The following is a 26,382-nucleotide window of genomic DNA, read 5'->3' as shown; positions in this document are numbered from 1 at the left end:
TTTACTATCTCAAAGTTTTATCTTTCACAGAATGTGATATAGTTGGAATTATATAGTATGTAGCCTTTTCAGGCTGGCTTAGTTCACTTATTAATATGGATTTAAGTTCTTCCATGTCTTTTCCTAGCTTGATGATGGCTCATTTCTTATTAGTGCTTAATAGTATTCTCTTCTCTAAATTTACTACAGTTTATTTAACCATTTACCTACTGAAGGACATCTTGGTTGCTTCTGCGTTTTGGCAGATATGAATAGAGCTGCAGTAAACATCCATGTGCAGGCTTTTGTGTAGACATAAGTTTTTACCTCCTTCAGATAAATACTGAGGAGCAAGAGTCTAGATTGTATGGTTAGAGTATGTTTAGTTTTGAAAGAAATCACCAAATTGTATTTTACAGTGACTGTACCATTTTGCATTCCCACTGTCAATGAATGAGAATTCTCCTGCTCCAAGTGCTCACCACCATGTGATGTTGTCAGTGTTCTGGATTTTAGCTATTCTAATAAATGTGTAGTGGTATCTCATTATTGTTTTAATTTGTATTTTGGTGATGCTGTATGATGTACGGCATTTTTTCATATGCTTATTTGCCATCCTTGTATCTTCTTTGGTGAGCTGTTAAAATCTTTGACTCATTTTTATTGAGTTGTTTTCTTATTCTTGAGTTTTAACAGTTATTTCATATTTTGGATAATAGTCTTTTGCAAATATTTTCTCCTAATCTATGGTTTTCTTTTTATTCTCTCAACAATATCTTTCACAAAGCAGAAATTTTTGATTAAATGAAACCTAGCTTATCAATTTTTTCTTTCATGGATTGTGTTTTTGGTGTCCTATGTAAGAAGTCATCTACATTTTCTCAGGCTATCTTGTAGAAGTTTTATAGTTTGTGTTTTATATTTAGGTCTGTGATCCGTTTTGAGTTACTTTTTGTGTCAGAAGGGTGTCTGGTCTTTGTCTTGATTCACTTTTTTTGTATATGCCCACTTTTTCTAATACCATTTGTTGAAAAGATGGATGGTCTTCTCCTTTGTATTGCTTTCGCTTCTTTGTCAAGGATAATTGACTGTAATCATGTGGGTTTCTTTCTGGGTTGTCTGTTCTATTCCACTTATTCTATTGATCTATTAGTGATCTATTAGTCTTTTCTTTGTTAGTCCTCCACTACCACACTATCTTGATTACTGTAACTTTAAAGTATGTCTTGAAGTCAGGTAATGTGAGTCTTCCAACTTTGCTCTTCCCCTTCAATACTGTTAGCTATTTAAGGTCTTTTGCCTCCCCTAAATCTTTAGACTCAATTTGGTGAGACCCCCAAAATAACTTGCTGGGATTTTGATTGGGATTGCACTGTATCTGTAGATCAAGTTGAGAAGAACTGGCATCTTGACAATATTGAGTCTTTCTGTTGATGAACATGGAATATCACTCCTTTTTTTTTTCTTCTTTGTGTATTTACTTTTATTTAATCTGTTTTGTAATTTTTAGAAGGCACTTTTTCTGAGTCACTTCAGAAGTGTTTTACAGAGTTTTCTGTCTTCTTAGATTTACTATTATATTTGTTCCTTTTTATGTTGGCTTTCTAAGAACTTTTTCTTCCCCTTTTTATTTTTATTTTTATTTTTTTAGATTTTATTTATTTATTTGACAGAGAGAGATCACAAGTAGATGGAGAGGCAGGCAGAGAGAGAGAGAGAGGGAAGCAGGCTCCCTGCTGAGCAGGGAGACCGATGCGGGACTCGATCCCAGGACCCTGAGATCATGACCTGAGCCGAAGGCAGCGGCTTAACCCACTGAGCCACCCAGGCACCCCTTTCTTCCCCTTTTTAAATATCCATGATATCCAGCCAAATATGATTTCTGGTATTGCATAGCAAAATTGTTCCTAGAATTAAAGTAAATCACATTATATACATAGTTCATATCCGTACTGTAATACAACTGCTTTCTCAGAAATGAGAATAAAAATTGACTATAAAGAGGAAATAGAAGAGCATTACAGTACATAATCTCTGCCCTCAAGGAGCTTGTAGTTTAGTTAAGAAACCACACTAAAACATATGAAAATTAAGACATGTAGATAAGAGTTCTAGTGTTAAGTCATAGAGGAATACCTGATTAATAGGTATTAACTGAGTGGATAATACTCTGGAATTTACAGAAGGAAGTGAGTTACTTTAGTCAGGTTATTCAGGGAAAATTTTACTGGGCTCATGGAAATTGAACTTACTCCTAAGATATGAATAAATTTTGGAAAAGAAAGAGATTAATCCAGCTTTCTTACAGATGAGTTCCATAATACTTCGTCCTTCAAATTTTTCTTAAAAATACTTAAAATGAACCATTTCCTTTTAGATATATTTTCTATCCAATGTAGTTATAACACTCAAATGTTTGACGTATCAGTTGCTTTCAATTTTCTATTGCTGTGTTTTGTCACAGGCATCCTGATTTTCAGCTGCTACAGGAAGGACAAAGGTATGGTTGAATCAGTATTGCTTACCTTCTATATATTCATGTTAATAGAAACATTAAGAATAAACCAGGTGATATGAGCCCTTAGACTTCCTGTGTTGATACATTATGTAAGTGCCCATTTTAGCCTACACAAAGAAATATTTGCCTTGTACAGCTTTTTCTTTTGTGATAATAAGATCCTGTGTTTGATCTGTGTGATTTATTGTACAGCTGTTCCTACCAAGGCAGTCTAATTGAACCTGTTGAAATATGACACAAACAGAGCTTCCATCTGAGATACTGTGCTTCTTTGTCAAGTAGATTATACCAATTACATTTGTTGAAAGGTTTTTATAACCTTATTTTATAGGATTTTGAAACTTAATATATCATTTGTTATTTGGAAGAGTGTCTAAAGCACTAATAGAAATTCCAAGTTGTGATATTTTCTAAACTCTCTTTGAGGTGGTGTTTGCCCAACTATAACCATCTATTAAAAGACTTTTTTTTTTTTTTAACTTTTATCAGGATAAATTTTCCTGGTTATTAGTTGCTACCTTAGCACATGGAATTGAGCACATGTGAGAGATAGTTATTGATAAATATTTTTAATTATGGCTTTAAAGTAATATAGAAAAATATAATTACCTTAAATTTCTAAGAGAAAGTATGAAACCTGAAAGTCAAAGTGTTCTAATTTTTTTGAAATTATACTTCAGATGCAGGAGATAATCCCATGGCCATATATAGGCTAGCTTCTAACTAAAAAAGTGATATCTAATACTGAATAGACTTGTCATTTTTTCTTTATTCCCATCCACATCCTTACTTTCAACTCTGTTTTTCTTTTTCTTTTTTTTTTTATACTTTTACCTGACACACTACTTTTTTTTTCTTACTATTGCATTATTTTATTTCATCTTATTCTTTAATCATTTAAAAAAATTAATAGCACCTTTAGGGAGCAATTTTAGGTTTACAGAAAAATTGCCTGAAAAGTAGAAAGTTCCTATATACTCTTTTTTTCCCCATATACTCTTTTACCACCCAGTGCCCCCGCTTCACCCAGAATCCTAATCTTTTAAAGTTTTGATATGTGCATTTCCTTGAAAGTACCTGCTTATCTATCATTGCATATCTCAAGTTTGTATAGATACAGCTTCTCTTTTCCTTCATTCTTTCACAATTCTTAATCTTTTTTAAGCCTATTTGAAAATTGAAGGAACATAATCAAAGGGAAAACTATTTTTTATTGTTAGCCTTCTGTTGTAACTGAGTTTTCAAATATATCTTTCATCAGTAAATGTTAATTTGCTGACTTTATATTTTCTGCTATGACTTTCTAGTGTTTTTGTTCTATCTATGAAATTGTATAACTATCAACCAGAATTGGAAAATGTTTAAATATGTCTTTTTAGCCTGTTATCTTTCAAAATCTAAGCAGAGTTTCTGTAATACATTTTTCTGACAAAGCGAGAGTGAAGTTTTTAAAAGAAAACCTTTTTTTCAAAAGGATATATGAGGGGTGCCTGGGTGGCTCAGTGGGTTAAAGCCTCTGCCTTCAGCTCAGGTCATGATCCCAGGGTCCTGGGATTGAGCCCCACATTGGGCTCTCTGCTCAACAGGGAGCCTACTTCCCCCCACCCCCCACCTGCCTCTCTGCCTACTTGTGATCTCTGTCAAATAAATAAATAAAATCTTAGAAAAGGATATATTAAATATTCACAGAAATATAACAGGCAAAAATCAACATAATTCATTAGAATGGAATTATCAAAGCTTTTTTCTTTTTGCTGTACTTTTAACACTTTTTAAGTAATGGAGAAAAAGATGGAAAGAAGATGGTGGAATTATATCAAATAAGGTATAGAGAAATAATAGATTTATAGTAGTCTTTGGAAATGTGTATATATGTATGTGTATATATATATATGCCTATAAATACGGCTTTGCCTAGGGAGTACAAATATTTATCTTGAAAGTTACAAAATATAAATGCTGTGGCACATTTTGCTTTTCCATTATAGTTAATGTTTTTTTTCCCTTCTACAGTGGCCATTCTGGAAAGGAAGTACAGTTATGCACTAAGGCCATTAAAACATCAGATATTGACAATCCTGGCCATTTTGAGATGCATTATGAATCTAGTGCTTCTAGCTCTCATAGTGATAGTAGCAGTGATAATGAGCAAGACTTTGTTTCCACCATTCTACCAGGAAACAGACCAAATGCAACAGGTATAAGTTCACAGCTGCCCAAAAAAAGCATAATGAAAAAGAAAGCTGGTCAGAAAGCTAACTCCAAATGTGAAGACAAAGAAGAGACAGTAATAGCTGTCACTGAGCAGCTAGGCAATTGCAGATTAGATAGTCATGGGAAAGCTGCTGCTTGTGAACTTCCTTTACAGCAAGTAAGTACTCAGATTTCTTCAAATAGTCCTTTGCAAGAAAAATTAGAAGCTACAGAAAATTCTGAAAATAAATACAGTAGTTCAAAAATAACTCTAGTAGGCATAAGTAAGAAAAGTGCTGAGCATTTTAAGAGAAAATTTGCCAAATCAAACCAAGTTTCTAGGTCACCCTCTAGGCCGGTGCAGATGTGTCCCGAAGTTGCAAAGGCAAACTTACTTAAAGTCCTGAAAGAGACTTTGACTGAATGGAAGACAGAAGAAACTTTGAGGTTTTTGTATGGCCAAAATTATGCTTCTTTGTGTCTGAAACTCTCTTCATCCCTTCTGGCTAAAGAAGAAGAATTTGATGAAGATGACATATGCTCTGACTCAGATAAACATTCTCCTGCCTTGCAGGAATCTCAGAACAGCTTGGATGAGTCTTTACCTTTTAGGGCCTCAGATACAGCCATTAAACCACTGCCAAGTTATGAGAACTTGAAGAAAGAAACGGAAACATTAAATCTGAGGATAAGGGAGTTTTATAGAGGACGATATGTTTTGAGTGAAGAAACCACCAAATCACAAGACTCTGAAGAGGTATGTCTTAACGATGATTTAAGTTTTCTGTGCTGCTAGCATATGGGACACTCACCATAACAAATCTTGAAACAGTAACATTAAAGAAATAATTGTTAAATTTTCAGGTTTGTTTAGTTTATCAGTTGGTTTAAAGTGCCATCTCCAGAGGCACCTGGGTGGCTCAGTCCCTTAAGTGTATGCCCTTGGCTCAGGTTGTGATTTCAGGGTCTTGGGATCAAGTCCCACATCCAACTCCCTGCTTGGTGGAGAATCTGCTTGAGATTCTCTCTCTTCTTCTGCCTCCCCACCCCCACCATTTGTGTGCTCTTTCTCTCTCTCTCATAAATAAATATAATCTTTTTTTTTTTTTAAATGCCATCTCCAGTATTGGCATTACAATTTTCCAAATAAGTTGACATTTGCACCCAGGAAATTTCATAAATGTGTAGTATTTTTCTCTAATATAGGAGTAGCCTAGAATTGTGGGATAAAGCTTTCTTTAAAACCTAGTTCTTTGTATAATATGTAAACTCTCTAGAGAGGCCTTTTTCCCCCCTACCAACAGATATTCTTTGTATTCTTATATTCTTTCAAATCTCTACATGGAGCATGTATTTTTGTATTTCATTTCCAATGGGTCTGTACACAGTGGAGTAGACTTACTAGTTGAATGGTAAAATATTTATCTGTAGAGTATTTGACCAGCATGCCCATTCAAAATAATATCAATGAAAATAATATAGTAAAGGAGATGTATTGGGAAATAATAAACATAAGAGAAAATGGAAGGAACACATCAGACCTAGATTTTCATATCTGCTCTCTCATTTACTAGCTGTATGAAAAATTGGCCTCTTAAGTTTGAGTGTTCATCTGTAAATGGGACTATATATAAATAGCTTTCCTTTTTCAGTTGTTAAGAATTTAAAAATAATGTAGGTAAAGCATTTATCACAATGCCTGATATACAGTTAGTACTCAGTAAATAATAATTATCTGTAGAGATTAAATGTATGTTGCTGAGATTAAGGGGGAGGGATTCTCTGAGTATTTCTCTTACCCATTTTTATGTTCATGTATAGCTTAAGAAATGAAGTTATTTGGCATGAAGAGGAGTGGGCAGTAACCTTGTTTTTCTGACAACTTTTGTTATTAAAGATTTCTGAGTAAATGCTCTAAATTTAAGAACACATTTGGAGATTTAGAAAGAGAGTAGAAGTACAGTAAAAATTTAGAAATTTTTTACTTCTACAGAATGCTCCCTAACGCAGTACTATTATTTTAAATCACTTCAATTGTATCATTATACAATATTTTTAAGTTTTATAGTAAGCTTGGAGAAACCTTTATCTCTGTCACTCAGCTGCATAAAGCTACATTAATGTATCATTTGTTTTATCATTTTTGTGCTATAAGCCTTAAACAGAAAAAATTACTTAAGAAAATTGACTGTTCCTCTGTTGCATAATATTTTAAAACTTTTTCATTGAAGTATAATGCAAATAGTAAGTTTGCCATTTATTAATTATCACAAAGGAACACAGCCTTATAATCATTACTCAGGCCAAGAAATTTGAGTAAAACAAAAGCCCCACTATGTCTTCTCCTAATTATTACCTCTTTCCAAAATGAGTAAAACAGGGATTCACTTTGCCAGTTTTGAACTGTAGTAAATTCACATAGTATATGTTCTTTGGTTTCCTGTTTATTTCATGCAATGTTAGTTCATGAGTCATTTTTTGTGTTGTTCCATGTGGCTACAGTTCATTCTTTTATTGCTGCATAGTATCTCATAGAAATAGGCCACAATTTATTCATGTTAATGAGCATTTAGGCTTTTCCAGTTTAGGGCTGTAGTGTTATGAACTTTCTTATCTATGTCTCTCTTCTAAGGTATGTGTATTTCTGTTGGGTGTGTATTTAGGACTTGAACTTTTGGGTCACAGTGTATGTGTATATGCAGCTATACTGGATGATGCCAGTTTTCCAAAATAGTTTTGCCAGTTTTTAGTCTACTACAGCTGTATGAGAATTCCCATGATCCACATTCTTGATTGGTACTTGACATTGTTAATTCTCACCATTTCAGTGGTGCTGTTTTTGTATTATAATATATTTCTCTAATGATTAATGAGTTGAGCATGGTTTTATTTGCTTTTTGACCGTTTGGAATGTCACTTTTGTGTCTTTTCAAGTCTTTTTCCCATTTATCTGTTGGAATATCTAAGTATTTTTTCTTACCGATTTTGAAGAAATTCTTTATTCAGAATTCAAACCCATTTTTAGTTAATGTGTTTTGCAAATATCATCTTCTACTCTGAGACTTGCCTTTTCACTCTCATTAATGATATCTTGGGTCCAATTTATTAATTGTTCCCTTTAGTGACTTCTTTAGAAATCTTTGTTTAGCCCAGGTTACTTCATCTTCTAGATTGTTTTTCCTTTTATCCTAGAATTGATTTTTATGATGAGCAGTATGGGTCAGATTTCATTATTTTCCTTTGGGGAAATGTGTGGATATTAAAGTTTGAGAAATACTATTGACTGGGGGAAGGTGGGGAGAAGTGTTGCTCATTCTGTTAGTTACTAAAAGAAGTGGGAGAGGTAGGTCAAAAATCTTTCACCATTGGGACGCCTGGGTGGCTCAGTGGGTTAAAGCCTCTGCCTTCAGTTCAGGTCATGATCCCAGGGTCCTGGGATCAAGCCCCACATGGGCTCAAGCCCCTGCACCCCCATTGGCTCTCTGCTCAGCAGGGAGCCTGCTTCCCTTCCTCTCTCTGCCTCTGCCTACTTGTGATCTCTGTCTGTCAAATAAGTAAAATCTAAAAAAAAATAATCTTTCATCATAATTATGGATTATTTCTACTTTCGATTTAGTAAATTTTACTTTTAATATTTTGAGACCATGTTATATGGTATTAAAAAAAAGATTGTTATGTCTTCCTAGTAAATTGAACCTCTGTATTATGAGTGACCTTTCTATACATTGGTAAGTTTTTTTTTTTTTTCCTTACAGTCTGTTTTGCTAGCATTAGCATTCTTTTATTAGTATTTTCAGGACTGCCTTTTTTTACTTAGGCTGGTAATTGTTTTTATGTGGAGAATTTAGTCTGTTTACATTCAGTGTCATAATTGATATATTTGGGTTTGTGCCATCTCACTCATTGCTTTCTGCTTGTCTCATCTGTTCTATGTTCCTCTTTCTCTCCTTTCCTGCTTTTGTTGAATTAAATAGTACTATTTCGTTGTTTACCGTCTATTAGCTTGCTTTTTATACTTTACTAATCAGAAGTGGTTACTCTAAAGATTAAAATCTGAATTTATTGAATTATTATAAAAGTCCAATATAAGTTAATTTTTTTGCTTCCTAGATAGTTAGTACCTTAGAAACTGTAATTCTGTTTACCTTCTCTGTGCTTAGGTGTTCTTGTTGTCTGTCTTTATTCTGTCTATATTTTAAATCCTGTAAGATGACTTATAGTCTGTATTCAGTTGGAGTTTTTCACTGACCTGAACCGAAGGCAGATGCTTAATGACTGAGCCACCCAGGTGCCCCTCAACGTAGGTATTTTAAATAAAGTTGATAACATCATTTTCTGGATTCCCTGGGGGCTGTTTTCTATGGGATAATGTTTGAGATTTTGACCATATTGTCTTATTTTCTTATTATTTATGGCAAACATTGTATATTAAAAATTACAGATAACTTGAGACCAAACTGATGTTATCTTCCTCTAAAACAGATTTCTGTTTGCTTTAGGCTCATGATTTGTAGCAGTTCTAAATCACTTCATTCAATGAGGGATTAAGATGATTTGAAGCTGTACTTCAGTCCCTGAAAGAGCCAGTTTCCTATTCATTCTTAGTGCTAGAGTTTGGTCCTTCTAAGTTGAGCTTGGAGCGAAGGGTTGCTAGTACCTTTTCCTTCTTGGCATTTCCCCAGGCTTTAATGCTTATTAGAAAAACAATGCTCAGGTTCTTAGTATCTGAATTGCTTCTTCTGGAATTAGTCACTGCCCTCTCTGGAATTACCTTCTCTAGAATCTCTGGCGATAATTCTTTACTGCTTTGTTAGTCTCTGATGTTTTCAATCAAATGTGGGTATTTTCCCAGTGTTTTTTCAGTTCTCAGCAGGAGGAATGGTTAGAATTATTTTGTCTGCCATTTCTAGAAGTGGAATTCCCCATAATATATGTATGTGTATATGGTGTGTGTGTGTGTATATATATAGTATTTGCTAATTTTTTTTTTTAGATTTTATTTATTTATTAGAGATCACAAGTAGGCAGAGAGGCAGGCAGAGAGAGAGAGGGGAGAAGCAGGCTCCCCGCTGAGCGGAGAGCCCGACGCGGGGCTCGATCCCAGGATGCTGGGATCATGACCTGAGCCGAAGGCAGAGGCCTTAACCCACTGAGCCACCCAGGCGCCCCTAGTATTTGCTAATTTTATTTATTTTTTTGTATTTGCTAATTTTAAAAGCTTTGATCTCCAACATTTGTATAGCATTTAGTAGTTTACAGAGTTCTTTTGTATACATTTTCTCGTTTAATAAAGAAGGTATTAGTATCCCTTGATATAGGTAAGAAAAAATTCTCAAAAGCAGGCATATGACTCAAGTTCACATCAGCCCAATGACTGAGCCAATGCTCAAATTTAAATCTTCTAATAATTCTCAATTCTAGTTTTTATTTTGCCATACCTCAGGTATGAATTTTTGTGCTTTAATGTTTATAGTTCTTATCAAAGAAGAATGTAAATTTATGATTTTGCTTTGTTTTGTTTAAAAATGTGATTTTAGCATGATCCCACCTTTCCACTGATAGATTCAAGTTCTCAGAACCAGATTAGAAAACGCATCGTACTTGAAAAGTTGAGTAAAGTGTAAGTATGTAATTGTTATTCCACTTTACAATATTTAAAATTAACTTGGTATTTGTGGGTTCATAATTTATATTAATTTTTATCCTTGAATTTTGAACAGTTTGAAAAATAATTTGGAAAGTTACTTGAGAAGTTGAGATTTTTTAAGATATCCTGCCAAGGAAATATTGAAGTTTTGTCTTGTGTAGAAGATACACAGGCACATAATGAAGAGGAAGGTTGAGATTATGGGAGTAGAAAACTAAACTGTGTCACTTCCACTTCATAATCCAGTGAAGTCAGGGAAAAAAATATCAAAGTTAAACCATTTAAATACTGATTTGTGGTATATGTGTCACATCAGTTTCACATGTGAATGAAACTTTATGAAGTTTTAACGGTCTGTTAACTCACTCTGCATACATATTTATAGAACCATTTCACACTCAGCAACTTAAGAGTTTTTGTTCAAGTCAACTTTGCACTTTAGTTTTAAACTTCCTGTGGTGGAAATTATTTTTCTTGTAATTAGCCCAGTCATAAATGACATTTAAAAATTGTAATCTTGGTTTGTCTTTCAAAAGAAGTTTGAAATCTTTTTTCCAGAGATGTGAGGGCCGTCTTGAACTTTTTAATCTCTATTTTCTTTCTTTAGCAGAAAAAATGGAAAGGTGTTTTCAGTCATTGTTTAAGTTCTGTATATGGATTAGGGGCACCTGGCTGGCTCTGTGGGTGGAGCGTGCAACTCTTGATCTCACTCAGGGTTGTGAGTTCGAGCCCCCTATTGAGTGTAGAGATTACTTTAAAATCTTAAAAAAAAAAAAAAAAGGCTGTGCTTATGGAGTAGTCTTAATTTTGTAGCAGTTCAATGGTAAGAAGAACATATCTTCTGGAAGCCTTCATATTTTGAGTAGCCTACTCCTCCAAGTTTTACATTTTAAGTAACTGTTTAATATTTATCGAGTTTCTCTTATGTTAGGCTCCTCCCAGATAATCTAAGTTTGTTATTAGTTTTGTCTTTTATATGGTCCTCATACTTAGACATTTGTTTGTGTTTGACCTTAGGTTGGAAAACAGTAAAAGTCACTATATGTCTGATTCATAGGACAAGAAGATATCAATCCTTGATTGTGGTTACACAGGTTTTGAAAGTTAGGTTGGATTATTGATACTTGTATGTACTCGGTAGATAGAGATTTATCTGAAAATAGTTTTCGAGACTTTTTAGCTAAGGAAAGTACCCAGTTTTAAATTTAACACTCCATAGTTATGCTGTTGAAAGAATTCAGTTTCTTCTGGGCTTTGGCTGCAATAGAAGATGCCAGAAGTTGCCATGCCAGAAGACGGAATTATTGATAATAGCTCAAGAACTAAATTTGAGAAGAGGTAGAATAACTTGTGGAAACACACAAAAAAACACTAAGAACAAAATAATTATTGACATAGAGGATTTTTTTGGTTATTAATGAAAGCATTTCAGTTTTTTCTAATTATAAAAGTAAGACTTTTTAAAAATAATAATAATAAAAGTAAGACTTTTTTGGTTTCTGATTGGAACAAAACAGTTGTAAATGGCCTTTTTTTTAGATAATTGAAGAAAATGAAATATGTATTGTGTACTAGATATTAAGAAATTGTTAATTTGTTTAGGTATGATAATTTTATTGCAATTATGTAAGAAAATGCCCTTGTATTTAGAGATAGATAAATATTTAGGGGCCAAATGACTTGACGTCAGGGATTTACTTGGCAAAAAAAAGTAAAGAAGGAAGGAAAAAAAATGAAGTAAGTTTAGCAAAATATTAGGAAGTTGAATCTGGGAATAGATTTATGTGGTTATTGCTATTTTGTCCGTTTTGAAATATATCTGAAACTTTATAATTTCATAATAAGTTTAAAAAGAAGTAATGCATGCTTATTGCAGAATATTTAGGCAGTACAAAATGGTTTAAAGAAGAAAGTAAAGATCATCTGTAATCCCACTGAATAGTAACTACTATTAATATTTTGATATTTAACCCTGATGCATACATACATAATATACATATATGTATGTGTGTGTGTGTATTCATTTCCTTTGGTTCTCTCTGTTATAGTATAAACCCTGGGAGGAATGAAATATACTAAAACCTGGGAGGAATGTTTGAAATATACTGTCTCTCATGTATAGTGTCATTATATATAAGTCTTTATAGAAATGGGACAATACTACATATGCATTTTTCACTTAACACACCATGAATATCTGTCCGTGCTAAAAAGTATAGATTCATGTTATCATTTTAAAGGTTTTATTATATTCCACTATATGTTTATATCATAATTTGTTTTGATTTTTCACTACTAAAAATATTTTTTGCAATAAGCATCTTTTTTATGTTTATCTGATTATTTCTTTAGGGTAAATTTTTTCATAGTAAAACTATTGGGTCAAAGAATATCCATATTTACAATGTTAAAATGTATTGGCAAATTGCTCTCTAGAAATATATCAGTTTCTACTCCCACTGTAAGGATTTCATAAGGAGAAATAGGCCATACTCCTAAATTGGACAGTTTAGGGGGTCCAGTTCCTCTGGCCTTGTGTTCTTTCCATTTAATCTAATTATTTGAAAGTAAAGGTAAGAAAAACAGTATAAGAATATAGGTAGCAGCCAGGATAATATTTTTCAGTGCCTCACACTGTACCGTAAACTACATAGTGGAGTACGGGATTATTATGAAATGTATTTTTATGAGTTCTCATCAGTCAGAAGCTAGCTTAATTGCTTCTACCTAAGTGCCATTATTACTTACAGAAAATCCAGACTTAGGCAAGACTCAAAAGAATATGTCTATATAAATAAATTATATTTTAAAAGAATAATTTTTTCTTTTCAGAGTCCCTGGACTTTTGGGGCCTCTTCATATCACATTAGGAGATATTTCTGCACAACTTAAAAATCTCATCCGAACTTTCAGGTTGGTGTTAATACCAAAATTTTCCTTCTCAGTTATTTTGACTTCTTGTGATTGCCTTGCAGAATCCATAGAAAGACTGTGTTCCCTAATAATGTATCATAGCCCCCAACTCAGGAAATGAATGAGTAAACCCAGGGCCAACTGCTCCATCCTAGGAAATCCTGAGGGGGCTGGACTAATCAAAAGCATAGCTCCTGGCTGGGTTTGCCCACACTTTTGTTGAACAAACTTGGATATACTTGTCCCAAGAGAAGCCAATAACTAGAGAGACAAGAGTTTGGAAAAGACAAAGGGAAAGATTTATTTTGGGTGCCAGCAGCCAAGGGAGATGGCAGGTCTTAACAACCAGTCTCTCCACGCACAAGATGGACTCCTAGAGTTTTATAAGGAGAGATTTAGGAAGGTCCATGCAAGAAAGCAGCAGGGAGCATATGATCATGGGTCAGGATCAGTATGTGGTCAGCCCATAATCATGGGCAGGGAAGCACACATGTGGGATATAATCTTCTAGGAATTCCTATCCTAGGTTTATTCCTAGGCATTTGCTATCATGGCTTTTCTGGTCCAGCAGTTTGGGTGTTCTGGAGCATTGCAAAACACCTTCATCAATGCCTCAAGAAAGTACAATAAGAAATAAGCACATTGGGTTTTAATTAAGACATGAGTTTTGTTAAGCCTATGTTAAGTCTTGTCTAGTTCTGATTTTAACTGTTGGGGTCTATAGTTGAGCAAGAGGGCTTTCTAACAAAAAACGTGAAAAAAGTGACTTACATTCAGTGTCTTAGATCTAAGAATAGTATTCTGTTTTCTTCTCCACTAAACATTATCTTTTATTAAATGCAGGATCTTCTTTGCTCAAACCTTGATATAGTTAGTTTGGGATTGTTTATTTATAGAGTAGCCTAAAATTAAGAAAAATGGTGTCTCAGACACAAAGGTGGTTGAGCCAGCAACATATTGAATCTTAGTGAATTAGTAGATAGAGATCAAATGACCAGCACTGTGCTGCTACACACTATAGGCAATGCAGAAGCACTATGCCCACCTTCAAGGAAGAACTCTCCTGTTAGAAAATAAGTTGAGCACAGTGAACAGTACAAAAACAGTGGGTAGTTTAATATTGAATTGTGTGGAACGGATTTGAAGTGATAAGAAGTATAAAGAAAGGAAGAAACAGAGCAGTTGGGATTTTTCTAAAACCATCAAGGTGAAAATACCCAGGCTAAGGCTGTGTTCTGTACCAAGAAGCATAAGGATAGGCCTCTAAACACCCTATCAGTAGAGGTGCACCAAATATACATTTTGGCCAAATGCCAGTGACCAAATATTAAAATCATTACTTGCCTATGGCTGAAACTAGATAGCACCAACGTTGAACAAACTTCTAAATTAGAAGAATCATTCCATCCAATAAATAATCATTAGGGTTTATTGTTATCAACAGTAGTAATAAATTTTAAAAGTTTAAAATTACACTACAGAAATTATTTCTTGATATTGTTAACAGTTAGATTTCTCTTACAGTCACTGTACTATATATCAGTAAAACCAAATAGCCATTCACTTTCAACCAACACCTTTAAAAACATCACTAACATTTTTGTATGCCATGAAGTGATTCAGGAAACTGTTTTTCAATAAGATATATACTAGAAGGATCTAGGACTCATAGTTTGGGCAAATCTCAAAAAACCTTATCTTAATCTTCTGAGAGGATCATTTGTACCACTTTATATTTAAATATTTAGCCTTTATAGACTCAAGACTTTAGGAGTTGTTTTAAGACATTCTTGTAGAGTCTTTTATTGTGAAGTTTGACTCAACAGGATGTGTTAAGGGTGCCTCAGTTTACTCTTAACAGTTTTGTCTTAACATTTCTATTATTTTTTAAGTATTTATTTATTTGACACACACAGAGAGAGAAAACAAATAGGCAGGGAGGGGGGGCAGGCTCCCTGCTGAGCAGAGAGCCTGATGCAGGGCTCCATCCCAGGACCCTGAGACCATGACCTGAGCCAAAGCTTAACCCACTGAGCCACCCAGGCACCCCAACATTTTTATTATTTTGATTAAAGATTGTATTAAGATTATTACATGTCTATTTACATAATTTAGTACTTTTGCAGCTCAGGATATTTTGAAGTGATGTGTTAAATTCATCATCGCAAGATTCTAAGAATTCCCCAATAGGCCATTTTCTTGAATATTTATAACTTAAATGGTAGTAATTAAATAAAATTAAAATGTAGCCCTTAAAGCTGTTAACAAAAATTCAATCAAGTCAATTTTTAAAGAGTGAATTGACTTTATTGAGTGATTAATGAAATAAGCAGAATTTCATCTAACAAATGGAAGGATGTTCAGAGGGGTTGTACAAAATAGAAGGCATTTGTAGGCAGAAATGGGACAGGACAAGGAAGTTATTAGGAAAAAAAAATAAAGGATTGTTTCACGCAAAGGTCACCTTCCCTTAGAGGGAAAGGCAGAGGGTCTTATCATGCAGATTACCTCCTTAGTGGTGATCAGAAAATTCCAGACTAAAGGGTTTAAAACTCCACTCCTGGGAGAGGCTAAAACTACAGTTAGGTCCAGGTGTTAAGTCTTGGTCTTAGCATAAGGGACTCCATTTAGGGGCCTGTTGTTCCTTTTTAACCATAGTTATTTTCTTTAATGTTGTGAATGCTGGTATGTAGTAGAGTTCTGCAAAGATCAAATTAGTATAAAATCTTATCTCTTATTATTCTGTCCTAACAATATTTGAATTTATATAAGCATTTTTTCCAGATACAGCATTCTCAAGAAAGTAATCTATTTAATGTATTTGCTATTTGTATTAACTGTTGATCTATTTTGCTTACTAATCAAAAATCTTTACTAATTATTTTATACATAAAATGAATGGTTTTCACAAGCATCATTGATTACTGCAGCATTTTATTTTTCTGACTGACAAAAACATATAAGGACATTTTTACTTCATCTAGAATGTTTAGGTTTGAAAGTGAATGTCCAGGTAATAACAGTATATCTGAATGACATGATTGTTCTGATTACTGACGTGGTTACTCTTATTAGATAGCATGGAAATGATGCAACTACAAGATCATTAATCACACACAAATATAAGAAACCTTGATATTGTTTTTTAAAACTTTACTTTTTAGTACTTGCAGGTCAGAATCTATAGCTTTAATAAAAATTGCTTAAATTGGCTTTGCCACTTTTTAGGAAAATGTCAGTTATTTAGAGTATATAGAGTATCTCTGGTAAGATAACTCATGGGGTCTTCAGATTCTAGTAGGAACAACTTCAGAAGGTATGTGACTATTTGTGGGCTAGGACTTCTTCATGAAGTCTCTAAAAAAAAGTGCCATATTGATAACAGAGACTAAAGTTGAGAGATCTTTTCAATCAATACTGGCAGTGGAAAAGAGTTGACATAAATAACAGTATCCTTCCCTTTGAAATGATAATCAATAATAGGAACTTGTAAAACAGTGATTCTCAAACCAGTTGTGCATCAGAATTACCTGGGGAGCTTTTAACAACTACAGATGCCTGGCTCCACCCCTAGAGATTGAGTTTCATTTGATTAAGGGTTGGGCCCAGACATCAGTTTTCTTTAAAAGCCCCCTAGGTGATTCTAATGTGCAGCCAGAGTTGAGAGCCTCTTAGAACTTACACATGAAGTAGCTTTTTCAGCTCTTTGAAGAATCTTTCCCCTGTGAATAGAGCTGTCCTTTCCACTGAATTACATCACAGTCATTTATCCACAATGTTACTTTGATTTACCTGCCATAGTGGTTCCATCAGAATTTGCTTGGTAAAGATTTACTGTCATCAGTGTTGGTTAAGATATTTTTCTGAATCTGATTTTAATTAAAAATTTTTTTTAAAGATTTTATCTATTTATTTGCCAGAGAGAGACACAGAGAGAGAGGGAACACAAGCAGGGGGAGCAGGAGAGGGAGAAGCAGGCCTCCCGCCAAGCAGGAAGCCTGATGTGGGCCTCCGTCCCAGGACCCTGGGATCATGACCTGAGCTGAAGGCAGCCGCTTAACAACTGAACCATCCAGGTGCCCTGAAATTGTATTTTGACACAAAAAGATCTTGTGTTTTCCTCAGTGCCTGAAACAGTGATATAGAGCAGGTACTTGATACATTTTTTGGTAGATGAGTAAATGAACTCATGAAATCTTAAATTTGGCTTAACTTTGGGAGATTCAAGTATAGCAGGAAGGAATTTCTTTAAAAAAAGAAAGAAAGAAAAAGTAAAGGAATATATTTTTAATTGTTTTTGCCATGTTTTACATGCTTATCCTTTGACCTTTTTTGGTCATGCGCTAGATTCTGTTTTAGTTGCTCCAGACAAAGTAGTGAACAAAACAGACAAAATTCCTTCTCTCATGAAACTACTCTAATAGAATGAATATGTAAATATTTAAGAACAGTACATGTACTATCATTATGAGATGATGTGCCCTTTCCCCTTTCTCATTCCATTCTCTTCCTTTTCTCCCAGAAGCATGGAACAGGATTGGTACTGAGTAGGGAGAGGTAGTTGTGATTTTTTGTCTGTGACAGATAGGTTGGTCAGGGAAGACCTTATGGAGAAGATGCCATTTATAGAAAGAGCTAAAAAAAGAGCTAAAAATTGGTAAGGGAGCAAGCCATCTTGCTCTCTGTGAAAATATATTAGGTACAGCAGGCCTGGTGTATTCATAAAATATTAAGGGTGATAAGGAGGCTGGAGAAGTGAGCAGAGGCAAAGGTACACAGAAACCTGGTCAGAGAAGTGGGGGGCGCGTGTGGTATAGATTATATAGGCCTTATAGCTGTGATCATTCATTCACTTTTACTCCAGGTGAGATGGAGAGCAATTGGTTGATTCTGAACAGAGGAATGATATGATCTGACATACATTTTTAATAACATCACTCTGCTGACTAAAGAATTACAATAGATGGGCAGAGGCAGGAGAACCATTTAGGATGCTGCCTTGGTAATCTAGGCAAGAAATGAAGTGGAACAAGGTGAAAGCAGTGGAGGTAATAAGTAATCAAATTCTCTTTTGAAGATAGTACCATCAGGATTTGATGACTGGTTGGACACAGGACGTCAAGGGAGCCAAAGTTAACCACAAGATTTTTGGCCTAAGCAGCTGGATTCTGGAAGGATTACATAGCCATTTACTGAGGTGGACCTATCTGCAGGAGGACCTGGTTTTGGCAGAAGATGAGGAACTCAGTTTTGGCCATACTAAGTTTTGAGATGCCTATTACATAGTCAAGTGGAAAGGTCAGGGAGACCATTAGATATAGAAGTCCAGAATTCAAGGAAAGGGTCCAGGCTAGAAATCATAAATATGAGAGCTATCAGCACAAAGTTATCTAATATTTAAAGTTATGAGATTTGATAATAGCACCAAGGGAAGGAGCATATATAGAGGAAATGAGAGACCCACTGGCAGAGGCCATGGAGTTATCCAAAATCAGAAGGTCAGAGAAAGAGTGCCAGTGAAAGGGAGGGAAATCAAGCAGGTGGAAAGCAGATAAAGAAAGTGTCCCAAGGAGAAAGGAAGTATCATTTGTGTCAAATATTGTTAATAGGTTAAGATGAGGACTGAGAAAGGTCCGTTGAATTTGGCAACATGGATGTCTTTTGTACATTTAGTCCTCACAAGAACTCTACAAGGTAGGTAGTATGTTGTTCCTGTTTTATTGAATTAAAAAAAAGTTTCAGAGCTGTTAAATGTGTCCCAAGTACAGCCAAGTGACAGATCTGAGTATCAAACCCATGTGTCTGTCAGAATTTTTTTTTTTTTTAAGATTTTATTTATTGGGGCGCCTGGGTTGCTCAGTGGGTTAAAGCCTCTGCCTTCGGCTCAGGTCATCATCCCAGAGTCCTGGGATTGAGCCCCGCATCGGACTCTCTGCTCAGCAAGGAGCCTGCTTTCTCCCCCCTCTCTCTCTCCCTGCCTCTCTGCCTATTTGTGATCTCTGTCAAATAAATAAATAAAATCTTTAAAAAAAAAAAAGATTTTATTTATTTATTTGACAGAGAGATCACAAGTAGGCAGAGAGACAGGCAGGGCAGGGTGGGGGGAAGCAGGATCCCCGCCGAGCAGAGAGCCTGATGCAGGGCTCGATCCCAGAACCCTGAAATCACGACCCGAGCCGAAGACAGAGGCCCAATCCACTGAGCCACCGAGGTGCCCCTCTGTCAGAATTTTTAACCACTATAGTGTACTTTATATCTTTTGGACTTTTTAAATTTTTGTAAAACATTTTAACTATGGGAAAAATTCAGATTAATGTAATAAAGATACACATATTCTCTACTCAATTAATAGATATTAATATTTTGTAATATTTGATCCAGATGTATATTTTTTAAAGAAAATATTAAAGGTTAAGTCAGTCATTCAGAAAAAATTAATTGAATGCCTACCTTGTTCTGGGCATTTGGAATAAATAAGCGATGAGAAAAGAGTTAAGATGGCAGAGTAGTAGGGGGACCACTATGCTTGCCTCATCCCTCAAACACAGCTAGATAAATATCAAATTTTTCTGAACACTCAAGAAATCAATCTGAAATAAATAGGTGAAGAACATATAGATTCCTGCCACAGGCCAAAAAAACAAACAGATAGTAAACAATAACTATATATGTTAGAAGGTGATAGTAGAAGGGTGCCTGGGAGGGGCACAGTAAGTTGAATGTCGACTCTTGGTCTCAGCTCAGGTCTGATCTCAGTGTTTTGGGATTGAGCCCTATGTTGGGCTTCAGCCATGCTTTGGTCTCTGAGCTCAGCCTGAAGTCTGCTTGTGTTCCCCTCCTCCACACACACTCTTTCTGTTGTAAATAAAATAAGTCTTTTAAAAAAAGTGATAACTGGAATAGGAGAAAAAAATATATAGCTGGATAATGGAGTCAGGAGTCTGGGGATGGGAAGTGGAAGGAATTTTCACTCCTTTTTTTTTTTTAAGATTTATTTATTTGAGGGGTGCCTGGGTGGCTCAGTGTGTTAAAGCCTCTGCCTTCAGCTCAGGTCATGATCCTGGAGTCCTGGGATCGAGCCCCATATCCTTCTCTCTGCTCAGCGGGGGGCCTGCTTCCCCTTCTCTCTCTGCCTGCCTTTCTGCTTACTTGTGATCTCTGTTTGTCAAATAAATAAATAAAATCTTTTTTAAAAAAGATTTTATTGGGACGCCTGGGTGGCTCAGTTGGTTGGACGACTGCCTTCGGCTCAGGTCATGATCCCGGAGTCCCGGGATCGAGTCCCGCATCGGGCTCCCAGCTCCATGGGGAGTCTGCTTCTCCCTCTGACCTTCTCCTCGCTCATGCTCTCTCTCACTGTCTCTCTCTCAAATAAATAAATAAAATCTTTAAAAAAAAAAAAAAAAAAAAAAAGATTTTATTTATTTGAGAGAGAGAAAACATGCACATGTGAGCAGAGGGAGAAGGAGAGACTCTCCATCCGACTCCCCACTGAGCATAGAGCCCTACAGAGGGCTCAATCTCACCACTCTGAGATCATGACCTGAGCCAAAATCAAGAGTTAGATGCTTAACTGACTGAGCCACCCAGGTGCCCCCAGAAGTTTCACTTTTTAATGTGGTGGTCCAGATAGGCCTTATTGTGAAGGTGGCAAGAAAACTTACCTGGGGAAGATAGTTTCAGGCAATGGAATAACCAATGCAAAGGCCCTGACGTGAATTCCCCTTTGTTCTCTTTCCCAATCCATTCTTTTTTCCTCCCCCAGAAGCAACTGATACTGTGAATTTGATACATGTCTTTCTAGTCTTTGTTTTTATACTTCTACTTTTGTGTATCCATAAATAATAGAGTATTGTCTGTTCTTGAGTTATATAATGTGATACCATACTTGCTATCTTCCAAATTATGATGAGCAAAATACGTAAGTCTAGTTCATTCATCATTTTGACTTTTCAACATTCCATAAAAATGCCACAATTTATGATTTTTTTCCTATTACAAGCACATTAACTACCTTTATACATATCTCCATAAACATGTGAGACTTTGTTTAGGGTTTTTATCTAGAAGTGAAATAGTTGAGCTGTTCATAAGCATTTCAGCTTTATTAGATATTGCCAAATTGTTGTTTGATTGCTCACATCAAGTAGGTTAAAAATGCTATTCATATTCTTACCAAACTTTGGTATTATCAGTATTTTATTTTTGCCATGTGATGGAGTGAATTATTGCTTTTATATTAGTTTTCCAGATTACTAGTGAAATTTAACTCTTATTCAATGTTTGCTGGTGAAATTAAACTCTTATTCAAATGTTTACTGACTGTTCAGCTTTCCTCCTCTGTAAATTGCCTGCTTATATCCTTTGTCTATTTGTTTATTGGCTGGGTTTTTTTTAAAGACTATATTTTAAGAGCAGTTTTAAGTTCATAGCAAAATTGAGAAAAAGGTCCAGAGAGATTCCCTGTAATACTCCTTGTCCCCACATGTGCGTAGCCTCCCCCATTTGCAACCTCCCAACTAGAGTTATACATTTGCTGCAGCTGATGAAGCTACATCGACAGCATCATTGTCACCCAGAGTCCACCATTTACATTAGAGTTCATTTTTGGTATTATATAATCTATAGGTTTGGATGACTGTATGACATGTACCTATCATTATAGTATCATTCAGTATTTTCACTGCCCTAAAGCACCTCTGTGCTCCACCTATTTGCTACTTCTCCCTACCCCCATTCCACAACCCCTAGCAACCACTGATCTTTTTACCATCTCCATAGTTTTACCTTTTCCCGAATGTCATATAGTTGGAATTATACAGTATGTAACCTTTTTAGACTGGCTTCTTTCACATAAGTAATATGCATATAAAGTACCTCCATTTGGGACACATGGTTGACTCAGTCTGTTAAATGTCTGCCTTCAGTGCAGGTCATGATCCCAAGGTTCTGGGATAGAGTCCTATGTCAGGCTCCTTGCTTGGTGGGGAGCCTGCTTCTCCCTCTGCCTGCCGTTCCCCCTGCTTATGCGTGCTCTCTCTCTCTCTCTCTCTCTCTCGCTCTCTCTCTGACAAGTAAATAAAAATCTGTAAAAAAATAAAGCACCTCCACGTCTTTTTGCAGCTTGATAATGCAGATCTTTAGGGCTGAGTAATATTCCATTATCTGGATGTACCACAGCTTATTTTTCCATTCACCTACTGAGGGACATTTTGGTTCCTTCTAAGTTTTGGAAGTTGTAAATAGAGTTGCTATAAAGATCTGTGCACAGGTTTTTTATAGTCATAAGTTGTTGACTCCTTTGGGTAAACACCAAGGAACATTATTGCTGATCAGATGGTGGAGTATGTTTAGTTTTGTAAGAAAGCGGCAAACTCTTCCAAAGTTGCTGTACCATTTTGCATTCCTGTCAGCAATGAGTAAGAGTTCCTGTTGCTCCACAGAGCAAACATTTGCTACAGAGCCAAACATTTGACCAATGTGTTAATGATGTCAGTGTAGGTTTATCATTTGTAGCAAATGTACGACTCTTGTGGATGGATTTTGATTCAGCATTTGGTTTTGTCAATGTTCAAGATTGTGACCGTTGCGATTGGTATATAGCAGTATCTCAGTTTCATTTTTTATTGCAGTTCTCTTATGAGATACAAAGTGGAGCATCTTTTCATCTGCCTGTTTGTCATTTGTTTATCTTTGGTGAGATGTCTGTAAAGGTGTTTGGCCCATTTTTTAATTGGGCTATTTGTTTGCCTATTGTTAAATTTTAAGTGTTGTCTATTTTGGGTAACAGTCCTTTATCAGATATCATTGGCTGTCTTTTTTTTCTTACTGATTTTATATCATTTTTTTATTAAGAGCAGTTTTTCCAAATGGTTTTTGAGAAACTAAGTTGACTACAGTGTATTTTGTTATCAACTGCTAAGTGTTAGAATTAATTTAATTTTTTAAAAGTTGTTTTTTTATTTAAATTCAGTTAATTAACATATAATGTAATATTGGTTTCAGAGGTAGAGGTTAGTGATTCATCAGTCTTATATAATAACCAGCACTCACTATAGCACATAACCTCCCCAATGTCTATCACCCGGTTACCCCATCCCTCCCTCCCCCATACCTCCAGCAACCCTCAGTTTGTTTCCTGTGATTAAGAGTCTCTTATGGTTTATCTCTCTCTTTGATTTCATCTTGTTTTATTTTTTCCTCTCTTCTGCTGTGATCCTCTGTTCTGTTTCTTAAATTCCACATATGAGTGATATCATATAATTGTCTTTCTCTGATTGAATTATTTTGCTTAGCATAATGCCCGGTAGTTCCATCATCCACTGCAAATGGCAAGATTTCATTTTTTGATGGCTGTAGTATTCCATTGTGTATATATATACTACATCTTCTTTATTCATTCATCTGTCAGTGGACATCTGGGCTCTTACCATAGTTTGGCTATTGTGGACATTGCTGCTATAAACATTGGGGTGCTGGTGCCCCTTCGTATCATAAAACTCTTTTTGTTAAAGACCTAGTCTTATAATTTATTGTCGACTCTTACTGTAAATTATGGATTATGACATCCCTTCGGTGCCTGCTGCCAACCTACCACAAGGTAGGAAAGTGCAAAAGATGAATTAAAATTAGAAATTGTCGGGGTGCCTGGGTGGCTCAGTGGGTTAGGCCTCTGCCTTCGGCTCGGGTCACGGTCTCAGAGTCCTGGGATCAAGCCCCACGTCGGCTCTCTGCTCAGCAGAAAGCCTGCTTCCTTTCCTCTCTCTCTCTGCCTGCCTCTCTGCCTACTTGTGATCTCTGTCTGTCAAACAACTAAATAAAATCTTAAAAAGAAAAAAAAAATTAGAAATTGTCTATTAGTTTGTTAATTTAAATGAAAAAATTGATTGGGGGAAATTATAGAAGATAATGGTTACAGGGAACTGTTTGTGTATATTTTAATAAACCATGCGGTTTAGTTGCCCATATTGTTCCTATATCCCCATCATGTCTAACAGTAACATTGTTATAAATTGCTATAAATACATAGAAGTGGAGCTGGAGCACTTTCTTTTAAGATGGTCATTATCAGGGGCGCCTGGGTGGCTCAGGTTCAGCCTGAGCTGAAGCCTTTGCCTTCAGCTCAGGTCCTGGAATCGAGGCCCTGCATTGGGCTCTCTCCTCAGCAGGGAGCTTCCCCCTCTCTCTCCACCTGCCTCTCTGCCTAGTTGTGATCTCTGTCTGTCAAATAAATAAATAAAATCTTTAAAAAAAAAAATGATGGTCATTATCAGCTGCTGAAGATTAAGCCACAGTTTTATACTGCTGACTCCTATCAAACATAAAAAGAATAGAAAATAGTGCTCTTTAACACATAATGTCATAAGTCTGATTTTATTTAAAAATAGATGGTTTGTGTATTTAAAGGTAACAATTCTTTGGTAAACTTTATCTTTCTATCTTACAGATTAACAAATAGAAATATTATACACAAACCTGCAGAGTGGACCTTAATTGCTGTGGTGTTGCTGTCATTGTAAGTACTCCTTTAGATTTTAATTCTAAATACTAAATAGAATTTTTATTCAGGGAAAAACCAAGTTATTCATTGATTTTATAAGCATATTTAGAAAATGTACCTCTATTTTGTGCCTTGCTTTCCTTTAGTATGTGATGAAATAACTTTCATGTAAAGCGATATGCCAATATTTTGATAAGCTTTAATTATTCTCTTTATCTTTTTTACCATCTTTTCTTCTGAGGGCCTTTTTCTTCACAAATATTATTTGTTATCTTTTGAAAGAGGAGAACGTCTCCATGTGAAATATATATGGAATAGTCCTTTAATTTCATTTTTAATAATGCATTTTTTGGGGGGCGCATGGGTGGCTCAGTGAGTTAAAGCCTCTGCCTTCGCCTCGGGTCATGATCTCAGGGTCCTGGGATCGAGCCCCGCATTGGGCTCTCTGCTCAGCTGGGAGCCTGCTTCCTCTTCTCTCTCTGCCTTCCTCTCTGCCTTGTGATTTCTGTCTGTCAAATAAATAAATAAAATCTTAAAAAAAAAAAAAAAGGTATTTTTTTAACATTGAATGGGTCTCATTATTTATAACTGTAGTTTTACCAACATATTTAATGCTATTTCATTTTTTAACATATTTTATTATTAATAGCTTTGGAAAGGTTTTAATATCCAAACTAATACACATCTTTAAAATCAGACAGGTGTAAAGGAACTAAAGTAGATACTACACAAGCATATATAAAACATTTAATACTCATTCACCTTTTAAGAAATCACTAGTGGTTTCTAAAGCTGCCTTTCAGTAGGGTTAAAACCATCTAGTAAGTGTAGTGTTTTTCAGCTTAAATTGCAAGTCTTCTTTTGAGGACCATTCGTTACTGCATTACTGTTGCTACTTGGTGCTTGTTAGGTCATGAAGCCCATAGGACATTGAATACTTACTGGACACACAGGTCAAGAAGTGTTATGAGCCAACCTCATAGCATCTCCAGCCCTGCTTTCTCTTTCTTTGATATTTCTTCAGTCTGACATGTTGCTCTGGCTTCACTGTCCCAAGGAAGGCTGTGCTGGGAGGCATTAGAGTAGGCTTCAGTGAGCCAGCATCTGTGTCACCCAGCCAGATACAACTCACATGATTCATTAAATCAGAACACAGAAAATAACTTTACTTGAATGCCCTGATATAAATTTTTTATCAACCATAAGAACAAATCTTTTGTCATTTCTACTATTCAGTCTTCCAGTTGAATTGGTTATTTGTGAAACAGATCTTATTAATTTTTTAGAAAGTTCTTTCCAGTCTATGAAATTTATAAATATTTTGGTCACTAGCAGAAAAAAATATCAGTATCTCTGCTCACCCACCATATCCTATGCCTGCCAATAAACCCTCATAGATAACTGTTTAACTGTACTTCTGCAATTCATTATTGTAAAGAGGAAGTAACTTTTTTGGTTGACAAGTCACAGACCTGTGCCAAGCAGTAATCTCAGAATCTTGCTTTCTAAGCCAGTAACTGGAAATATTATCTTAATGAGCAGCTGCTTACTGAGTATGCCATTAAAATTTCAAGTGATTATTCCACACAAAAATAAACTTCTAGTGTTTGATTTTAATAAAGGCCCCCATGT

General features: G+C 35.4%; 1 protein-coding gene across 2 annotated transcripts in view; it reads left to right on the top strand.

The window, feature by feature from the left end:
* RPAP2 (RNA polymerase II associated protein 2) overlaps positions 1–26,382 on the top strand; it is an 83,079-nt gene that overhangs the window by 22,078 nt on the left and 34,619 nt on the right. For both annotated transcript variants that reach the window (XM_047725067.1, XM_047725066.1), the window contains 5 exons: positions 2,444–2,479; positions 4,511–5,447; positions 10,228–10,310; positions 13,170–13,250; positions 24,697–24,765. In XM_047725067.1, coding sequence (XP_047581023.1) covers positions 2,444–2,479; positions 4,511–5,447; positions 10,228–10,310; positions 13,170–13,250; positions 24,697–24,765 — 1,206 coding nt within the window. The remainder of the gene's footprint in view (positions 1–2,443; positions 2,480–4,510; positions 5,448–10,227; positions 10,311–13,169; positions 13,251–24,696; positions 24,766–26,382) is intronic.

Source organism: Lutra lutra, chromosome 4 (genome assembly GCF_902655055.1).
Source record: "Lutra lutra chromosome 4, mLutLut1.2, whole genome shotgun sequence".
In the NCBI taxonomy this organism is placed as follows: domain Eukaryota; kingdom Metazoa; phylum Chordata; class Mammalia; order Carnivora; family Mustelidae; genus Lutra; species Lutra lutra.
This window is presented reverse-complemented; position numbering and strand designations above follow the sequence as displayed.